This window comes from Chrysochloris asiatica, unplaced genomic scaffold, assembly GCF_000296735.1.
Source record: "Chrysochloris asiatica unplaced genomic scaffold, ChrAsi1.0 scaffold00353, whole genome shotgun sequence".
In the NCBI taxonomy this organism is placed as follows: domain Eukaryota; kingdom Metazoa; phylum Chordata; class Mammalia; order Afrosoricida; family Chrysochloridae; genus Chrysochloris; species Chrysochloris asiatica.
Window position 1 is genome coordinate 1,857,037 of NW_006408871.1, and position 21,951 is coordinate 1,878,987.

General features: G+C 36.3%; 1 protein-coding gene across 1 annotated transcript in view; it reads left to right on the forward strand.

Annotated features, from left to right (window-relative positions):
- The window catches only part of SLC25A31 (solute carrier family 25 (mitochondrial carrier; adenine nucleotide translocator), member 31), a 54,523-nt gene that overhangs the window by 31,591 nt on the left and 981 nt on the right, over positions 1-21,951 (forward strand). Inside the window, exon 5 of the mRNA XM_006876098.1 lies at positions 2,759-2,884. Within this exon, the coding sequence (XP_006876160.1) occupies positions 2,759-2,884 (126 nt within the window). The remainder of the gene's footprint in view (positions 1-2,758; positions 2,885-21,951) is intronic.

A 21,951-nucleotide genomic window follows, 5' to 3' on the forward strand; every position in this document is an offset into this window, starting at 1 on the left:
TTGGTCTTTAAATATATTTATGCATTAGTTTTCTGTGGTGTTTGCATTGGAAGATTCACCATAAAGTACTTTGCAAGTGGAAGACAATGATGATTATTAGGCTTGCATCAAAATCAAATCTTTAATATAGCAAGGTATCTTCTACCAATTTTTTCAACAACTTATTATCACTATTTTACATATAGACAATTATTGTTGTTGTTAAGTGCTGTCGAGTCGATTCTGACCCATAGCGACCCTGTACAGTGTTTCTGAGGCTGTAAATTTTTATGGGAGCAGAAAGCCTCATCTTTCTCCCACGGAACAGCTGGTAGTTTTGAACTGCTGACTGGGAGGTTAACAGCCTGATTTGTAACCACTATGCTACCAGAGCTCCTTCAAGCTATCTATGGTTACTGCTATATTACGTAATGTATTCTCCAAGTGGTTCTGCAATTTGCCTTGCCATTTTTATATCTTAATAATATTTCAATGAAGTAGGAAAAGCAAATGATGTTATAGTGGGCACCATATTTTGAGCTATTATTTTGTTGTAGAAGCCTTGTTATGTACTTTATAATCTCACAGTGTTGTGGGAAAGCCTTTATTAACTTCATTTAAAGATCAACCTAAGAACGGTTTTATAATTTGCTTTTAAGTGATAGGCAGACCCCATGTTCTTAATTACTACATCATAATGCTTCCAAAAAGAAGCAATGAAATTAACATCACTTATTTGTTAGATAGGAGTCCTGGTGTGGTGCTATGGGTTAATGCACTGGACTGCAAAGTTGGTTTGAACTGCAAGGTCAGCAGTTCAAGCTCACCAGTCTCTCCTTGGAAACCTTATGCCGGGTTGCTATGGGTGGGAACCAATTTGATGGCACTTAGCAACAACAACCTTTGTTAGATAATATTAAATTTGAAGGCAATTTTATAATGATGTTATTAAGTGCCGTTTAGTCATTCTGACCCATAGCAACCCTGTATAGGGTTTCCAAGGAGCTGCTGGTGAAGGTTTATATATACAGTGAAATCAGTGATAGCTGGAACTTGATGCCACTATCTTGTTTTTCCAGGTCTCACAGCTTTTTGCCTTTGACAGAGTGCAGTCTTACTACTTTTCTGTGGTTGGTTTCAGTGAAAAATACTTGTTTTCTTTCTCTGACAAGTTTCTGCCTTTTGTAGATTTTTACTATATCTGTATTCCTTCATTAATATAAGTGTCATTGAATGTCATTTCATTGTGGTTTGGATGGATTACCTTAAGTTTTAGTGTATATTTTAGACAAATACAGGTTCCAACTTTTGTAGATTTTTACTATATCTGTATTCCTTCATTAATATAAGTGTCATTGAATGTCATTTAATTGTGGTTTGGATGGATTACCTTAAGTTTTTAGTGTATATTTTAGACAAATAATGTTAATAGAAATTATAGGATCTCATATAATTTAATCACAGAAACTGTATTCTCCCCAGCTTTTCTCTGCTATTATCTTCAGTAGTAATGAAATTTAGGAACACTGACTTAGGACTTTAAACTGATATCCTTGAATATCACTTGTTGATGATGATCACAGGCAGTTTTTCAACTCTGAGAAGAGCCACAGAAGAACTTTTTTTTTTTTTTTTAATTTAAGGTTTTTATTGTGGATTGAGTGAAAGTTTACAAGGCACATCAGCAGTTTCACATTCAACAATTCATATAACTTGTTTCATTACATTGATTATAATCCCCTCCATATACCATCAGTTAAAAGTATTTCTCTTTATCCACTTTAGCTTTTCTTAAAAAAACAAAAAAACCCACTCAGGCATATATAATAAATTACAACTCCAAAGGGCACATTCTGCAAGTCTGCTCCTGGCCACCAGTTCTTAGTCCTTCTCTTCTTAGTTGATGAATCTAGAGTCCTCCATGCCCCCATCTCTACCTCCATCTCTGGTGCTGCTGCTTCTCTGGATAAGGTCCCACATTCTATTTGTGTGTTCCTCTCTTGATGGTCCTAGGGTCCTCTGTTTCTGGACTGTAAGATTGATCACTCCCCTTTTTTTTGTTACAAAACTTCTACCTTTACAATTGTGACAGTCGTGATTAGTCATGATAACAGTTATTCACTACTGAATCTTACGAATCTTATCCCCATCTCCTTTCACCAGACCCATCTAGACAAGATGATAACTATTCAGTGGGGACTCTTTCTTTCCGCCCACATTCTTAACTAAGCTCCCTCTTGAAACCTTGTAAGCCAGTCACTTTGTGCCTTTATTGCCCCCTCATTTTAGATAGCCAATGTCTAAGTTGCCCATCCCTATCTACCCTGTGCACAGAGTGAATAGCATTGATACTTGATTTGAAGACTCTTTCCCTCTCTGTTGGTATTTAGAGTAACTACTGCTCTGAGTATAGGTCAGGTTCATAATGAAGAGTATCTTCTGTCACTGTAGCTGTTCCAGTCTGCTTGTCCTTTCTAGTGGGAATGTCTCATCTCACACAGAAGAACTTTTTTGAACACTGGTTTTAGGTGCTATTATTTTGTAATATAACAAACAGGCTTTTGAAGTGTAGTCATATATGGAAATGTCCATTTTCCATATTCTCTATGTTGATCACCTGTTGTTATTTTAATCTTTCTACATTAAGCCCAGCTGTTTTTATTGCATTAAAAAAAATAAATGAGTCTTCTTTCATGTAAGAATTATCCTCTGGCTTAAGAACTGAAGTTATTTTGGAAATTTCATGGTTACTTGTTAACTTTTAAATTTTATTTTCTAGGGATTATTACCAAAACCAAAGGAAACCCCATTTCTTGTCTCCTTTTTCATTGCTCAAGTTGTAACTACATGCTCTGGAATACTCTCTTATCCCTTTGACACGGTTAGAAGACGCATGATGATGCAGGTATTTTATGTTGTTATTTTTAAGCTTTGTGTTAGTTAGTGCCATTGAGTCAACTCATAGTGACCCTATACCCTATATAGGGTTTTCAAGAAGCAGCTGGTAGATTTGAACCACTGTTTTGAACCAATGTTTATCCTACAGTGCCACACCACATATTCAATATTAGAGCTTTCTAATATCTTTGATCATTTTTTCAAAATGTAGAGAAATCCAGGCTGAAAATGATATATCATTTGTTTTACTTAGATAAAAGAAAGGCATAATATATAATATGCTCAGTCTCATTTTCTTTCCTGTCCTAAAACAGCCATCAGATAGTAAAGCTGCTTCCTCATCTGCAACCCAAAACACAAAGAAATGCCTTCACTCCAGTAACATGCATTGTTTGGAAGGTGAAGGGGAATGGCAGGAATATAATGAGTATGTTTATGTTATTATTTATTTTAACTTTTTATTGTGAGTTGAGTGAAAGTTTACAGAGCAGATCATCAGTTTTACATTCAGAAAATCATATACATCGCTTCATTACAATGATTGCTATCCCTTCCATATACCAACAGTTAACAGTATTTATCTCTCTATTCACTTAAACTATGGCGTTCCTCCCACTACCTTCATCTTTCCTCTGTTAACCTCCTTCTTGTTGTATATTGTCTGCCCTGTCATCCATGTTAACATGTGTCCACCCTCTAGTTCGTGAATAATTTTCTTCCTCCACTACCTCCAAAACTTCTTTATTAAGAAAACTGTTTTTTAACTTTTTGCAATATAGGTCTCATACATTATTCACACTTTTGTGACTGACTAATTTCATTCATCATAATGCCCTTCAGGTTTATCCATGTTTTAAGATGTTTTGCACATCCGTTGTTATTCTTCAGTACTGCATACTATTCCATTGTGTATATGTACCACAGTTAGTTTCAACTTTCTTCTGTTGATGGGCATGTACGCTGTCTCTGTCTTTTTGATGTGTTTGTTGTAGACAGCATATTGAAGGATCCTGTTTTCTTATCTATTCTGCTCTCTCTGTCTCTTGACTGGTGCATTTAATCCATGTACATTCAGTATAATTATATCATTATATAAATAGGTATGAATTCATTTCTGTAATTTTGTTGTGTGTTTATTTGTGGTGCTGCTGGTTTCTTTTTTCCACATAATTTTCTGTACTAAGTTCATTTTATATGTGGGTTTTCTTTTTATTTTCTTCATTTCTTCATTCTGTTGTGTTAATATTTACTGGTTTTCATCTTCTTTATTTTGATGTGCGTGTGTATCAGTTTTCTTTGAGGTTACCTGTAATTTATTTTTTTTTAATTTTCCTGATTGAAACAGTTTGTTTTATCTTGAAATCTACTTGATTTCCTAGCCATTTGGAAATTCAGTATCTACACTCCTCCCTCTTTTTGCTTTTTGTTTTCTGGTTCCCTATTCTCAGTCTTGTAGGTTTGTTTTAAATAGTTCTGTATCTTGATGAGTTCTGGGTGATGGTGTCATGTATCTCAGGTTGTTCTCTGCTGTTGTTGGTTCTCAGTCCAAAGAACACCCTTTAGTATTTTTTTTTGTAAAGTTAGTCTGGTTGTTACAAATTCCTTTAATTTCTGTTTATCAGGAAATGTCCTAATTTTGCTGTCATCTTTCAGAGACAGCTTTGCTTGGTATATGATTCTTGGTTGTCAAATTTTTTATTTCAGAGTTTTGTATATGTCATCTCATTGCCTTGCTGCCTGCATGGTTTCTACTGAGAAATCGAGTTTCACCTTCGGAAGTAACTTTTTGTTTTTCCCACGCTGCTTTCAGTATTCTTTACTTGTCTTTGGTTTTGGAAAGTTTGATTGGGATATTTCTTGGTGATTTTATGTTGGGATCTATCTTGTTTGGAGTTTGCTCAGCTTCTTGTATGCTTATCTTCTCATCTTTCATGATGTTAGGAAAGTTTTCTACCTGTAACTCGTTGATAGTTTTCATTGTGCTTTTTATTGTCTCTTCCTGTTCTGAAATTCTGATCACCACCAATCAGTAAGTTGTTCCTCTTCATGGTGTCCTACATAACTCTTAGGCTTTCTTTGGATTTTTTTCATTGTTTTCTGATTGTTCTTCTAGCATACTAGTATTGACAAATTTATCTTCAATATTCTATTGCTTCAAATCTGCTCCTTTATCCTTTCAATGTGTTGTCCATTTCTGAAATTCTAATATTAATCTTCTGGATTCCTAATTGCAGGTTTTGCATTGTTGTAAATTTGCTTTTACTTCATCTGTTCTTTTAGTGTTTTCCTGAATTCTTCTAAAGTTTTTTTCTGTGTTACTCTTGCTTTCCTCAATCTCTCTGTCAGTCCTTATAAGCTATCTAAGTATCATTCTTTTGAGTTGTTTTTCAGATAGTTCTATTACCTTTTCTTCCTTAGAAATGTTTTCTGACTCTGCATCTTTGTCATTTGTGTGAGCTGTTTTCTCTTGTTTCTTCGTGTGCACTAAAATTGTCTGTTGTCTCTGGGGAGTTGTGAAGTTGTTATATTTATATTTGATGACTGTGTGTTAATGTGTTCTTAGGTCCTCACCAACTGTCTTTTTTGGGTATAGTTAGAGAATAAGTATGTTTACAGTTCATGCATCTTGTTTTAGAGTGGTTTTGGCTGGTGTTGCTGCTGCCTTGATCAGGTGGTATAGGAGTTGGTATTAGCTCTTGCAAAGTCAGTGAAGCTGCAGAGGATATTATTGTGGCTGGCCTGTATGGGCACAGTTTCTGTCTCTTGTCAGGTGAAAAAGAGAAAAACCCTCCCCCAGACACACACTAGAAAACAAAACAGATTAAACAAACAAGAAACCAACAATGAAAAGCAAATATAATGAAGAGAAAAAATAAAAACTAGCAGCAACCAGAAAAAGGATATAGTTACTATAAAGACAAATAGGGACAAAGAAATTGAACTATAAAAGAGAAAAGGAAGAATTTTTTTTAAAAAAATTTAGAAGAACCAGGGAGAGGAACGATGAAAAGAGAGATTAGTAATGAAAGATCAAAAGGTGGGGGCTGGAGAAAGAAGAGGAAAAATGAGAAACAGAAGTAAAGAAGGAAAAACAAAAATGGAGATATAAGGGATAAAATTCAAGAGAATGGAGAGAGAAGAAGGAGGAAAAATAATACACAAAAACAATGAAACTACAAAAAAAGAAAAATCTACAAACAAACAAAAAACAGTGCAGCTCTTGGACCCAGAGAGGAGAAAACTCTGGTGTTACCTACAAGCTAAGGAACTCACAAGGTTGGTGTGGGAAGGTTGTGACAGCATTGCTCCTGGCCCTAGTAGAGTTCCTGTCAGCTTTGGTGTTATGTATTCAGAGCATTCAATCAGAAGTAGTTCGTGGAGACCCTTGGTAGAGCTGGTTTCGATGTCTGTTAGGAATGCGAGGCAGCTGTAGGCAGGGTGGCTGGTTCTGCTAGTTCTGTAGGTCTAGAGTTGATCCTACTTGAATACAGGCACCAAAGCGGTGCACCAAAGTGGCATACCAATGCAGCACAGCCGGTCCCTGTATTACACTAATGTGGTTCTCAATCACATTCCTGAAAACTCCTGGAGAGTAGGGTCTGCACTGGTGATGGATGAGGGTAGGAGCTGGTCACACACACATCTGGTTACCAGGGGAGCATGGGTAAAAATAAGGAGTTGCACCTTTCCCATTGCCTGTGTGAATCTGCATTGCTAGTTCTCCTTCTGTTGCTAAAGCTGCTCTACAAGATGGTCATGCTGCATCTGGCCATCCAGTGACCAGTCGGTCTCCCTCTCTTGCCATCCCTGCTTAGCTTCTACTCCCAGAAAACACTCAATGCTCTTCACTAACCTTTCCTCTGAAGTTCAGGGTTCCAGAATTTTAATCTTTGGCTGTTTCATATGGTCCCTCCTATCTTTGTTGTAGAGAATCTGTGTAGTGTGTCTGCCTAGTCCACCATCTTGCTGGAAGTACCTGAGTGTGTCTGTTTTAAATGAAGTGTTAAGCTAAGTAAAATAAGCCAAGTCACAAGTCATTGGTATATGTGGGTTGAGTTTGGTTTTTATGGCGATACTTGTTATTGTTTCTATGTGCTGCGGACCCAGTTCCAACTCATAGCAACCCTGTATAGAGTTTCCGAGGAGCAGCTGATGGGTTTAAACTGCCAACCTTGTGGTTCGCTCAGTTATAGAATATATAACTCAGTTTTAGAATATTTAACAAAAACGGCTGGTAACTTGTTATAGATTCTCTTAATAAAATATTTTGAACTTCAAGGAGGACAACTTGTTTATAATGCTCTAAGTCTTTCTTTCAGTTTGTTGTACTGTGGTGGCTTGCATGTTGCTGTGATGCTGGAAGCTATGACGTTGGTAGTTTAAATACCCGCAGGATGATCCATGATGGACAGGTTTCAGCTAAGCTCCCAGACTAAGACACACTAGGAAGAAGGAGAGGCAAACTACTTCTGAATGTTTAGCCACTGAAAACATTATGAATAGTAGTGTAACACTATCAGATTGTTGTTGTTCTTGCTGTTAGGTGCTGTCTAGTAGGTTCTGACTCATAGCAACCCTGTATAGGGTTTCCAAGGAGCATCTGGTGGGGTTGAACTGCCAACCCTGTGGTTCACAATTCAGTGCTGATCTACAGCGCCACACCAGAAGTCCCACACTGTCAGATAGCACCAGAATATTGAATCAACAATGGGCGCAAGCATAACAATTGTGAGAATGCTGCAGGAGCAGCAGTGTTTCATTCTGTCATTCTCACAGTGAATATTTAAGTGTTTAGTTTATGCTAACATGCTGTTGCTCTCAGATAATTACCTAAAGGTCTGTAATTCAGACCGACTCAGCCCTGTCACCGAAGAAAAGCCTAGTGATCTGTTTTCATAAAGATTATAACCAAGAGAACCTTATGAAGCAGTTCTACGCTGTAACACTTATGGTCATCATGAGTCGGAATCAATTGCATGGCAGTGGATTGAGTTTTGTTTTTATGGCGATACTAGGGGCCCTAGATGGTATAAATGATTAATGTTTTGGGCTGCTAGCCAAAAAGTTGGACGTTCCAGTCTATCCAGAGGTACCGCAAGGAAGTCCTGGCTATCAAACAATCAAGTAGTTTTTGGAAACCCTATGGAGCACAATTCAAATTTGACAAATAGTGTGGGTCACTATGAATCAGAATCTGGTTTTATCATGACATACTACAAAACAAGATGAAATTTGCCACCAGACTTATTATCCAATATGAATATTCAAGATTTACAGTTAATTGTCTAAATAGATATATGTATAGAGCTGGGATACTCAGATGCCTACAGTGATTAAGTGTAGCTTCCTGGAGAGTTAAGTTTTAATGAATAGTCAGACTTCCTTCAGAAAATGTGAAGGTATTCGAAGCAGAAGGTGGAAAACAAGCAAAATAAAAAGATACTCATGAGTAAGGTGCTCCATTTAAAAATTATCTGTATGAAACCAAATGGTTCACAATTACTTTAAAGCAAACATGCTAAGATAAGGGGGCAGGAAAACTAGAGTACTAGAAACAGAATCACCAGTCACAATTAAAAGAGAGTGTTGACATAGTGTGAAAAAATGTAACTAGTGTTACTTGTAGAAAAAAAAATGGCAGAGTCTAGTTGAAATTAAAAGTAAAGAGCACTTATTGAGAGGCAAGGCAATTTGCAAATCACGAAGTCCAGAAGATTCTGAACTAAATGATCCAAGGACAAGACAATTTGGGGAGTTTTTTTTTCGGGGAGTTTTCATAAGAAAATATAAGAAACTTCAGTAAGAATTCAGTGATTAGTTGACATTTAGATGATGATTACAAAATTGGATAACATTTAATTGTTAGGAGATTACATGTTTCTTTAAAATGTTTTTTAAATTACAGAATAATCTTTGCATTGATTACTTGGAATTGGCATTAAAAGAAACATATGACAGACACCCTTCTTACCTAAATGTAGGGACAGAGTCATTGTAGAGTTTATTTTGAATAAGCATTTATTCTGGAAATTGTTTTAATACTGGCTTCCTAAGTAGCAAACAAAGCCTATAACTAAGTAAAATTACATTGTGCTCTGAAATTGTTTACTAAGTAGTTTTCTAAGTGTCCAGTGTAGAGTTACAGGACTGACAGGTTGCATTCCTGATGCAGAAGTTACATTTGATTCAAAATGGAATTTTAGCCTCAGACCTTGGTATAGCCACCATCACATGTAAGGAGTCCTACATTAGTTTGGGATGCTCTTACTCACACTGAGTAATTGTTAAAAGTTGTCAAATAGGAACCCAATATGCTCTGTAAAGTATAAATGAAAACACAATACAATATTATTTTTTTAATATATGCAAATGGATGGGAATACTTAATAACAATGTGAAAATGTCAATACTTCCCAAAGTAATCTATAAAATGCAATTGCAATCCAGAATCCAACAGTATCCTTGAGAAAGAGGGAAAAAATTATCATGAGCTTTATATGGAAAGGAAAGGGACCTTGGATAAGAAAAGCACTGTTTAAGAAGAACAAAGTTGGAGGCCTCTCACTGCCTGATCTCAAAATTTATTACACAGCCACAGTATCAAAACAGCCTGGTACTGGTACAACAAAAGATACAGAGATCAGTGGAGCAGAATTGAGAACACAGAAGTAAATCTTTCCACATACAGTCAACTGATCTTTGACAAAGGGCGAAAGCACACTAAATAGGGAAAAGATAGGGGCTGGCAAAACTGGAAATCGACTTGCAAAAGAATGAGACAAGAACCATATCTCACACCATATACAAAAACAAGGGCAGCATGGAATAAAGACCTAAATGTGAAACCTTAAAACTATAAAGATCATCAATAAAAAAAAAAAAAAAATAGGGACAAACTTTGGGGATCTAATACAGGGTATACATACACTATCAAACATTGCAAAAAAAAAAAACACAAACAGCAGAAGACAAAATACATGACTGGAACTGCCTAAAAACCAGACACTTAGGTGCATCAAAAGATTTCCCCAGCATACTGGGGAAAAAAATGTTTTGCAATGACATTCAGACAAGGAACTAATATCCAAAACTTTTAGAAAATTACAATCCCTCTACAAGAAAAAAACCAGCAGTCCAATTTTACATTTCACCAAGGAAGACATTTAGATAGCCAAACATATGAAGAAATGTTCAAATCAAAACAACAAATGAGATCTCATCAGACACCAGCTTTAATAGCAACGTTCCAAAAATCAGAAAACAAAAAATTCTGCCAAGGATGTAGAGAGACTGCGACCCTGCTACATTGCTGGTGGGACTATAAAATGATTCAATCACTGTGGAAAATGGTATGGCGCTTGCTCAGAAAGTTGGAAATAGAAATACTGTATGACCCAGCAATCCCTCTACTTGGTGTATATCCACAAGAAATAAGAGCCAGGACATGAGTAGATGTATGCACCAAAGTTCATTGCAGCACTGTTCACAATAGCAAAAGATGAAGACACCCTAAATGCCCATCAGTGGAAGAGTGGATAAACAAACTTTGGTACATACAAATAATGAAATACTATAGCAACATTGAAAAATAGAGATGAATCTGCGAAACACCTCATAATAGGGGTGAACCTGGAGGACATTATGCTGAGTGAAATTAGTCAGTCACAAAAGGACAAATATTGTATGAGACCACTATTGTAAAAACTCAAGAAAAGGCTTTCATACTGAAAGAAACATTCCTTGACAGATACAGAGGATGAAAGGATTCACTGGCTAGACGGTAGACACATGTTAAGTCAGTGATTGGGAGTGCAGTATATAAGAAGGTGGAGGGCAATATACGAGAAGAGAGAGGGTGGCAGAAGACTAATGAAGATTGATGAAGACACAGGGAGGTATGTATGCATGGGCTAAAGGTCATATATAGGTAAATAATGATATATACACAACCTTGGAGCAACAATATATATGTTGTTGCATGCCATAAGTCAGTTTTGATTCATAGCGACCCTGTATAGGGTTTCCAAGAACTGGCTGGTGAATTTGAACTGCTAACTTTGTGGTTTAAACTGACCTTATTGTCAAGTGTTTATCCAACAGCACTACACCAGGACTCAATCTCTCTCTCTTTCTCTCTCTCTTTATATATATATATATATGTGTGTGTATGTGTGTGTTTGAAAGAGTATGTTTGTACATGGGTAACCACAGGGAGGAAGTGGGATAACTGTTGTTGCATGGAGGAGATTACAATCATTGCGATGAAACAAAGTATTATTTGTTTAATGTAAAACTGATGATCTTGCCTATAAACCTTCCCAAAATTCACAATAAAAAGTTAAACAATGACAAAAGAAGCATATACAAAGAGATATGACTTGAAAACTAGTTCAGTATAACTGGATCATGAAAAAAAAACATTAAACCAGTTGTCATCGAGTTGATTCCAACTCTTGGCACCCCCATGTATATATGCCAAGTAAAGTAACTTTCATAAGATTTACATGGCTGTTACCTTTCAGACACAGATTGGCAACCTTTCTTCCAAGATGCCTTTATGTTGGCTCAAACCCAAATCTGTAGTCATCGTGGACTTAACTCTTTGCAGTATACCGGGAGTCCTGGTCTCATGAGGGCAAATGGAAATGAAGCCAGAAAACCCATGATAGTAATATAATTCCAGATGCTGTCCTAAGTATTTTACACTGTAAGTCATTTAATTCTCAAAACAGTGTTATGAGGTGTAGGCCCTGTCATTTCCTATGTTTATGAAATGATCCTTAAAATAACCCACAAGGGCCACCAGGAAGGGTAAAGCCTATCTAACCTATTATTTCACTCATAAGAATTATCCCTTTTTCATCTGTGTTTTCTCTAGATCTATGTCTAGCTCAATTTTAATATATTAAGAAACTTAAAAACGAAGAATTGATTTGCATGTGGACTGTAAATTATGTATTGTATCAGGTTAAATTTCCTGATTTTGATAACTACTCTATGAGTATGTAAGAGAATGTCCTTGTTTTTAGAAAATACACACTAAAAGGTTTAAGAATAAAGGAATGATGTGTGGTTCAGAAAACAATTATGAATTTGCATGTTTATATATTTGTATGTGTTTGATAGAGAGGAAGATGAGGGGAGAGGAAAAGAAAAAAGATAAATCAAATGGGGCAATAAGTTAATTGTGAATATGAATCTCAGGGTTTTCTTCTTTCTTCCCAATTTCTTACACTTTTATTACATTACTCTTGCCTTTCTGCATTGTCTAAGGCTTCTGATTCAGTTTTTTAATAGAGAAGTAAGAACTAACAGCCCTCAATATTAATATAATGTTAACTTTAAGGGTTTTTTTGTTTTGTTTTGTTTTTTTAAGGAGTGCTGGTGGTGCTGTAGGATAAGCACTGGACTGCTAACTTCAAGGTCAGCAGTTCAACCCCACCAGGAGCTCCTCAGGAGAATGATGGAGTATCTAAGACTACATCAACATGTACCCTTCACCTTAATACAGGGCAGCTCTTTCTCAGTCATATTTTCAGTGCGGATCCTATGGTTCACAGTCTAGTGCATATCGTATGGAGCCACAGCAATAAAACTGTAGTAACCCAGCAACAGAAAGAAACTGACGTAACGTGATAAAGGTTCAATAGAAAAGACCCACCAAAACCAACAGTCATGGCTATCAAGTCGATTCTGACTCATATAGGGTTTCCAAGGCTATAAATCTTTACGAAAGCAGAGGGTTTCATCATTCTCCTGAGGAGCACCTGGTGGGGTTGAACTACTGACCTTGAAGTTAGCAGTCCAGTGTTTATCCTATAATACAAGGAATTTGTAAAAATAAAATAAGCCAACTTTACAAAAAAATACTAAAGAGAGTTCTTTGGACTGTGAGAACCAATAACAGCAGACAACAACCAGAGATTGATATACACAGCAACACCACCCAGAAACCAGTCCATATAGTGTAGTGGTTACAAATTGGGCTGCGAACCACAAGTTCAGCAGTTCAAAACTACCAGCTGTTCCATGGGAGAAAGATGAGGCTTTCTGCTCCTGTAAAGATTTACAGCCTCAGAAACCCTGTACAGGGTCACTATGAGTCAGAATTGACTCCACGGCACATAACAACAACAAACAACATGCAAGTGTCCAAAGTAGGACAAAACTACAGGACTGAAAATAGGCACGCAGAGATGTCAATATATGATCAGGACAACTACAAAGCAAAGGAGAATAAAGTGTAGTTACAGAGTTCCAGGCGGAGAGGAGGTCAGGTAGATTTCAAGATAAAACAGACTCTTTTAAAATGGAGAAGATACAAAGTACAATGTAGCCTCAAAGAAACGGAATAGATCAAACTTCACAAATAAAAAAAAAAGAAAATCCGTGATGATTTTGTGAACATTAAAACTGAAGAAATTGACAAGAAAACGCAATAAATAAATAAGACCAGCACAAGAAAGTGTGCTAAACACAGAAACCAGCAGTACTACAAAAAGTTCAGCAAAATGACTGCAATCAATTCATATCTATCAATAGTTAAATTGAACATCAGTGGATTAAATCCACCAGTCAAGAGACAGAGTAATAGAATGGATAAGAAAGCAGGTCTTTCAATAAGCTGTCTACAACACACATACCTTACACTCAAAGACCAACTTAGTTTAAAAATTAAAGGATGGAAAAAACATGTCATGCTAATGGCAGCCAAAAACAAACAGGAGTGGGAATATTAATCTCTGTTAAAATAGTCTTTAAGGCAAAAACCAACATAAGAGACAAAAAAGGACATTATCTCATGATTAAAGGGTCAGTTGAACAAGATGACATAACCATAATAAGAATCTGTGCTCCCTAAGACTATAGATGGAATCATGAACAGCATCCAGAATCTTCAGAGGTGGGAAATTTCCACTTGAAAAGACCGGCAGACCAGCCTGGAGCAGCTAGAAGAACAGAAGATACTTCTTAAAAGAAAGTTGACAGGAAAAATACAAAACAATATAGGCAGACCGACTGATTACTACAAGAACAAGCAAGTTGCTTGCCCAGGAGACATCACGGCAAGTGGTCGGGTCCCCTCAGAGCAAACTCCCTTCCAAGACTAAGACTCAATGGGAATACACGCTCTGATCGGTGACCACATTCGTCCTCGATAAGGAGAAGTGAGGGAAAAACATCAATGAAGCTGCAAGCTAAGCCCTACAATGTTCAATAGACTCCTGTGAACCTGGGTGGAGACGTGGTTGGCCAGCAGTGTGGCAATACCTGGGGACTCTTGTGCCCAGAGTCAATGACATAGCCACAGAGGACTCGAGTGGAGAGTGAAGTGTCCAGCTGATAAGAAGAGAAGGCATATGCACAAGAACACCCACACTTGCAGATAATACCCACTTGACCTGGCTTTAATGACTGGATGATCAGAGCTCAACTAGAAGAAGAAAAAAGAGGAAAAAAAGAGTAATCTGATACAATTTGATGAACTTGACCTACACCTAAGAATGTAGTAGCTCAAAAGAGGGAACAAATCTTTACAGCAAGGATCATTCCTACCCCTCCATACATAGAGTAGGTATGGGTAACTTGGACATTGGGGTGGGTAACTTGGACATTGGCTACCCACAATGGAGAGGGGGGGCTACAAAGGCAAGAAGTGACTGCCTTACAAGCTTTCAAGAGGGAACCTAGATCCAAAGGGCCTGGAGGAAGGTACTCCACTGAGTAGTATCCAGTCTGTCTAGGTGAGGCTGATGGAAGGAAATGTGGATAGGTCTCTTGTGATACAACAGTGAATAATTGCTATCAAGACTGATTGTAAGGGTTGGAAATGTAAAGGTAGAAGTTTTGTAGCAAGGAGGGGAGTGATTAACTTTGCAGTCTAGGAGCGGAGGTCCATGGGACCATCTAGGGAGAAGAATGGAGAGCAAGACCCTACCCAGAGAAGCAGTGATGCCTGAGCTGGAGGCAGAGATGATGACGTGTAGAGATGGAGCAGCTGGGTACTTTAGACACAGAGAGGGATAGGGGCTGTGTGCTGACGACTTGGGGACAGGCTTGTAGTGTATACCCTTTGGTTGGTTGATGATGCATAGAGGGGATTGTAACCATCGCAATGAAATGATATACTAGAGGATGAATGTAAAACTGATATTCTCCCATGTAAATGATCACATAATTCACAATAAAACGTTAAAAAAAAATCTATGCTCCCAACAAAAGCGCCTCAAAAAAGAGCTAATGGAATTAAAGAAAGAAATAGACAACTCTATAATAATAGTGGGAAATTGTAACACACCACTTTTGAAAAAGAACAAAACAACCAGAAAGAAACTCAACAAAGACACAGAGGAACTAAACAACACAAGCAATCTACTTGGCTTCAAATATTTGTACAGAGCACTCAACCTAACAAGAGCACTACACATTCATTTCCAGTGCCCATGGAACATTCTCCTGAATACACTATGTGTTAAGCCACAAAGCAAGTCTCAATAAATTTTAAAACATCAAAATACTACAAACCACCGTTTCAAATCACAATGCTACAAAATTAGAAATAAAAATACGAACATCAAGAAAACAAAATTAAATACATGGAAACTGAATAACACCTTGATTAAAAGCTACTAGGTAATAGAATAAAAAATTCCTTAAAGCAAATGAGGTCAAAAGCTCAGCATACCAAAACCTTTGGGACACAGCAAAAGCAGTGCTGAGAGGTCAGTTTATAGCAATAAAAGCACACATCCAAAAAGAAAGAACCAAAATTACCACATTAATACAACACCTCCAACAATTAGGAAAAGACCTTGGGGACATAGGCATACAGTCACCAAAAGAAAGGAAATCATTAAGATTGGAGCATAAATAAATGAATTAGAAAACAGAAAAAACAGCAGAAAGCATCAACAAGTCAAGAGCTGGTTCTTTGAAAGGATTAATAAAATTGACAAACAATTGGAAAATCTAACAAAAGAAAAGAGAGAGAAGATACAAACAACATAAATAAATGATATGGGTGAAGTCACAATAGAACCAATGGCAATAAAAAGGGTAATAGAATACTATGAAGAGTTATACTCCAACAAATATGAAAGTCTAGAAGAAATGGATAAATTTTTAGAAAAAAACGACCCACCTAAACTAACACAGAGTGAAGTAGATAACTTGAACAGACCTGTAACAAAAGATTAAATTGATCCGGTTATTAAAATAATCTCCCAACAAAAAGAAGTCCAGGCCCAAATGGCTTTACTGGTGAATTTTATCAAACATTAAGAGAAAAGCGGACACCAATTTTACTCAAACCATTCCAAAATATAGAAAACAATTAAACTCTTCTGAATACATTTTATGAGGCAAGCATAACCCTCATACCAAAACCAGGCAAATATATAAGATAGAAATATATAAGATATATATTAGATATGTATATAAATACATAAGATATATAAGATAGAAAATTATAGACCAATATCCCTCATTAATATACATGCAAAAATTCTCAATAAAATATTACCCAATAAAATTAACATATCATAAAAATAAAACATCATGACCAAATGAGATTAATTCCAGGGATGCATGGATGGTTCAGTATTAGAAAAACAATCAGCATAATTCAGCATATCAATAAAGAAAAAGAAAAGAACCACATGATCATATCAATTAATGCAGAAAATGCATTTAACAAAACCCAACATCCATTTTCTATAAAAAAAACTCAATAAAGTAGGAATTTAAGAGGAATTCCTCAACATAATTAAAGAGCATATATACAAATCCAACAGCCATCATCACTCTGGAGAGAAAATGTAAAAGCATTTCCTTTGAGATCAGGAACCAGATTCAAAATTGTGTTGAAAGTCTTAGCCAGAGCTATGAGGCAAGATAGGGAAATTAAAGGCATCCAAACTGGCAAAGAAGAAGTAAACCTCTCTTTATTTGCAGATCTTATATTCCTATATATAGAAAATCCCAAAGAATCGTCAAGAAAATTATTGGAACTACTTGAAAGATTCAGCAAAGTGGCAATATATAAAATCAGTTGTTGGATTCCTCTATACTAATAAAGATAGCTCTGAAAAGGAAATAAGGAAAACAGTACCATTTACAATAGACACCCAAAATATGAAATACTTAGGAATAAATATAACCATAGAAACAAAAAAAACTATACAAAGAAAACGACAAAACACTAATACAAGAAACCAAAAGAAATTTACAAAAATGAAAGAATATACCATGCTCATGGATAGGAAGGCCTAACATTGTGAAAATGCCAGTACTACCCAAAGTAATCTGTAGATATAACGCAGTCCCAATCCAGATTCCAGCATCATTCATTAAAGAGATGGAAAACGTGATCATGAACTTGATATGGAAAGGAAAAGAGACCTCAGGTAAGAAAAGCACTGCTTAGGAAGAACAGAGTTGGTAGTCTCCACTCCCTGATTTCAAAGTTTCTTACACAGCCAGAGTGCTCAAAACAGCCTGGTACTGGTATACCACAAAGGATACAGACATGAAGGGAACAGAATTGAAAGCCCAGAATTAAATCCAATCACATACAGTCAACTGATATTTGATAAAGGGCCAAAACACATTAAATGGGGAAGAGATAGTCTCTTCAACAAATGGTGCTTGCAAAACTAGAAATAAATTTGCAGAAAAATTAAAGACCCATACCTCGTACCATATACAAAAAGAAACAAAAAAACCAACTCAACATGGATTATGAACCTAAATATAAAACCTAGAACTACAAAGATCACCAATGAAAAAATAGGGACAAACTTAGGGGCTCTAACACATGGCATACATACACTATCAAACATAAAAAAATGCATAAGCAATAGAAGACAAAATAGATGACTAGTACCTCCTAAAAATTAGGAAACTATGTGCATCAAAAGATTTTGCCAAAAGAGTTAAAATGGAGCCCACAGACTGGGGAAAAAATTTTTTTACAACTAACTGTCAGACAAAGCACGAATATCTATATAGAAAACAACAACACCTCTACAAGAAAAAGATAAGGAACCCAATTAAAAACTGTCACAGGGACATGAACAGAAACTTCACCAAGGGAGACATTCAGGTAGCTAACAAATATATGAAGAAATGTACACAATCATTAGCCATTGGTGATGGTTATGTGCCATGGAGTCAATTCCGACTCATAGCGACCCTGTACAGGATTTCTGAGGCTATAAATCTTCACAGGAGCAGAAAGCCTCATCTTTCATCCATGGAACAGCTGGTAGTTTTGAACTGCTGACCTTAAGGTTCGCAGCCCTATTCATAACCACTACGCTACCAGATGCAAATCAAAACAACAATGAGATATCATCTCACACCAGCATTAACAATGAAGTTCAAAAATCAGAAAACAACAAATGCTGGTGAGTGTGTAGAAAGTATGGGACCCTCATAACGGCGCTTTCCCTGGCCCTTCTTGTACTGTGTCACTTTGTGGGGTTGGTGCTTGTCACACTTTTTACAGAATGTCCAGCGGGTTTTAGGAACGTTCACCATGTTTGTGGGAGCACTACCAGCACGAAAAGAAGGCAGTGCCATGTTCTTGATACAATACAGCTTCTGGGATTATTTGCTCAGCATACAGATTGCATAAATATGGTAAAAGAATACAACCCTGGTGCGCACCTTTCCTGATTTTCAACCATTTAGTGTCCTGTTTTTTTTGTTTTTTTGTGTTTTTTTTTAACAACTGCCTCTTGGTCTATGTACAGATTCCTGATGAATACAATTAAATGTTATGAAATACTCATTCTCTTCAGTGTTGTCCATAGTAGTCATGTTCCACACAGTCGAAAGCCTTTGCATAGTCAATGTTGTTGTTGCTAAGTGCCATTGAGTCAATTCTGACTCATAGCGACCCTGTGTAGGATTTCTGAGGAGCGCTGGTGAGTGTGAGCCACTGACCTTGCCAATTCAGTGCTTATCCTACGGTGCCACACCAGGACTCCTGAATAGTCAATGAAGCACAGATAAACATATTTCTGATATTCTCTACTTTCAGCCAAGAACCATCTGATGTCAGCAATTATATCCCGCATAACACATCCTTTTCTGAATCTGGCTTGAACCTCTGGCTCCCTGTCAATGTACTGTTACAGCCATTTTTTAATTATGAAAATTTTACTTGCATATGATATTAATGATAACACAGGTATATATGGGGAACAATAACACTAGTAAGGTATGCTCACTGTGATTGATGAATTGGTCAATCATTCAAAATCAACGGTGTAACCAGTACCTATGGACAGCAGTGAGAAAGGATAGGAAGGGGGTGGAATGGAAATAAGAGCCACAGGGGGGATGCAGATTAACTGTTATTCCATGGAGGGGATTGTAATCATTGTAATCACTGAGATGAAACAAAATGTATTATTTGTTGAATATAAAACTCTTGATCTTGTCTGTAAAACTTCACTTAAAAAAAAAAAAATGACACCGTTACAGCAGCAGGGGCTCAAACATGACAGCACTTGTGAGGATGGTGAGCACCTGCCACTGTATCGTTCTCTTGTGCATAGGATCACTATGAAGAGGTGGAACCAACCCGATGGCTGTCTGCTCTTGTCATAATTTATCATCTCAGAAACCTTGTATGAGTGGAATGGACTCAATGGCAGTGGGTATGGGTTTTAGGCTCTTTGAATCTTTAAAGGAGCCATATCTTTTCTTCTTCTGAGCAGCTAGTGGGTTCAAACTGCCAACATATTGGTTAGCATGTGACTGCTTAACTGTTACTTTTACTTTTATCTAATGATCTAGAAAAATATTTCTAGAAATTTGTCAGTGAAGTATTTCAGAGAACTAACTTTTGGTGCTCTATTGTGTTTATTTTTAACTCCCTTTATTCCTGACATTTCTAATGGTTATTTCTTTATTTCTTAGGAAATAAGATATGGCACTGTAGGATGAGCACCAAACTGCTAACCTTAAGGTTGGTGGTTCAAACCTACTAGTCACTCCTTGGGAATCCTATGTAGGGCTGCTGTGAGTCAGAACCGACTCTATGGCACTTAACAACAGCAACTTTCTTTAATATATAAGTATTAATTTTCTAAAAAATATTTAAGTTGCTCAATAATTCTCAGAACTTTCTTTTCTAATATTTCAATCCCATAATTTTCTTTATAAATACCAATCAAATGGAATTTCACAAGTTTTGTTAAGGAATTTAAATGTGGTCTAAAGTTATTTTTCTTAATATCCAAAACATAAGATTTTTTAGCTTTTATTGTGGTGAAATAATACAAAAGTTTTCCATTTTAACCATTTGTAAGTATACAACCCAGTGACATTACATTGACCAGAATACCACTATCACTACTGTCCATTTCCAAATGTTTACATTACCTCAAACAGAATCTCAGTACCTCTTCAGCAATAACTTCCATTCCCTCCTTTTTCTGGCCCCTGGTAACTACTAATAAACTTTTGTTTCTATCTTTTACCTGTTGTAGATATTTCATATAGGTGGGATCATAAATATTGTCCTTTTGACTCAGCATGATGCTCTCTGTCATATCTTGTATCTACATTTCATATCTCTTTAGGGTAAAATAGTAGTCCATTTCATGCATACACTACATTTTTGTCCATACATCTGTTTATGAGCACTTGAGTTGTTTCCACATTTGATTATTGTAAATAATACTGCATTTGTGTATACGCATTCGTTTGTGTCCTTACTGTCAAGTCTTTTGGGTATATTCCTATTAGTAGAATTGTGAGTCAGATGGTAATTCTATGCTTAACTTTTTGAGGAACTACCAAACTCTTTACTGTAGGGACTGCACTGTTTTATATTCCTACCCTGACCTGAGTACACAAGGATTCTAGTTTCTCTACATCCTCACCAATACTAGTTGGCTTCCATTTTCTGATCATAGCCATCCTAATGGGTATGAGGTGATATCTCATCCCAAATGACTGGTAACATTTAATACCTTTTCGTATTATATACGTATATACCTTTTCATAGTATATTGTTCATGGTATGTCTTTGGAGAAGTGTTTATTCAAGTCCTTTGAATATTTTTAAATGGGATTGTCTTTCTTGTTGAATTGTAGTTCTTTATGATTCTAGATATCAAATACTTATCAGATAATATGGTTTCCAAATATTTTCTCCCATTCTATAGATTGTCTCTTCACTTTTTGATTAAGTCCTCTGATACCCATGTTTTTAATGTTGATGAAGTTCAATATATTTATTTATTTCTTTTGTTTCTCTTGGTTTTCCAAGTTAATTTTCATATGTGGTATGAGCTGTTATTCTAGCTTCATTCTTTGTCAGGTGGAGATCCAGTTGTCCCAGTACTATTTAATGAAGAGACTATTCTTTCTACAGTGAATGGATTTAGTACCCTTGTCAAAAATCCTTTAGCAAGAGGTGTATGTCTGAACTCTCAATTTTATTCTATTGGTCTATGTGTGTGTTCTTATGCCAGTACTGTTTCGAATAAATTTACAGTATGTTTTCACATCATGAAATGTGAGTCCTCCTACTTTATCCTTCATTTTAAATATTTTTTGCCTCTTTGGGACCCCTTTCATTTTCTTTTGAATTGAAGGATTCAAGTACATTGACTCATCAAAAGGCTATTGATTACTTTGGGTAATAGTGATAACAATGTTAGGTATTCCAATCTGTGAGCCTGGGCAGTGTTTCTACTTATTTAGGTCTTTATTAATTTCTTTTAGCATGTTTTGTAGTTTTCAATGTACAAGTTTTACACCTCCCTGGTTGAATTTATTCTCATGTATTTTATTCATTTAGATGCATTGGGTTATCTTGATTTCCGTTTCAGGTTGTTCATTGCTGAGTTTTTTGTTTTGATTTTGCACCCTACAATTTTGCTGAATTATACCTCTAACAGCTTTCTTATGGATTCTTTAGAATTTTTTAAATGCTCAGGCTTTAAAAAGTTTGTGGAAAAATAGAATTGGAAGATAATTGAGTTTTCCCACAAACTTTTTGAAGCCACCTCATATGTAGGATCATGTTATCTTCAAATAGTGACAGTTTTCATT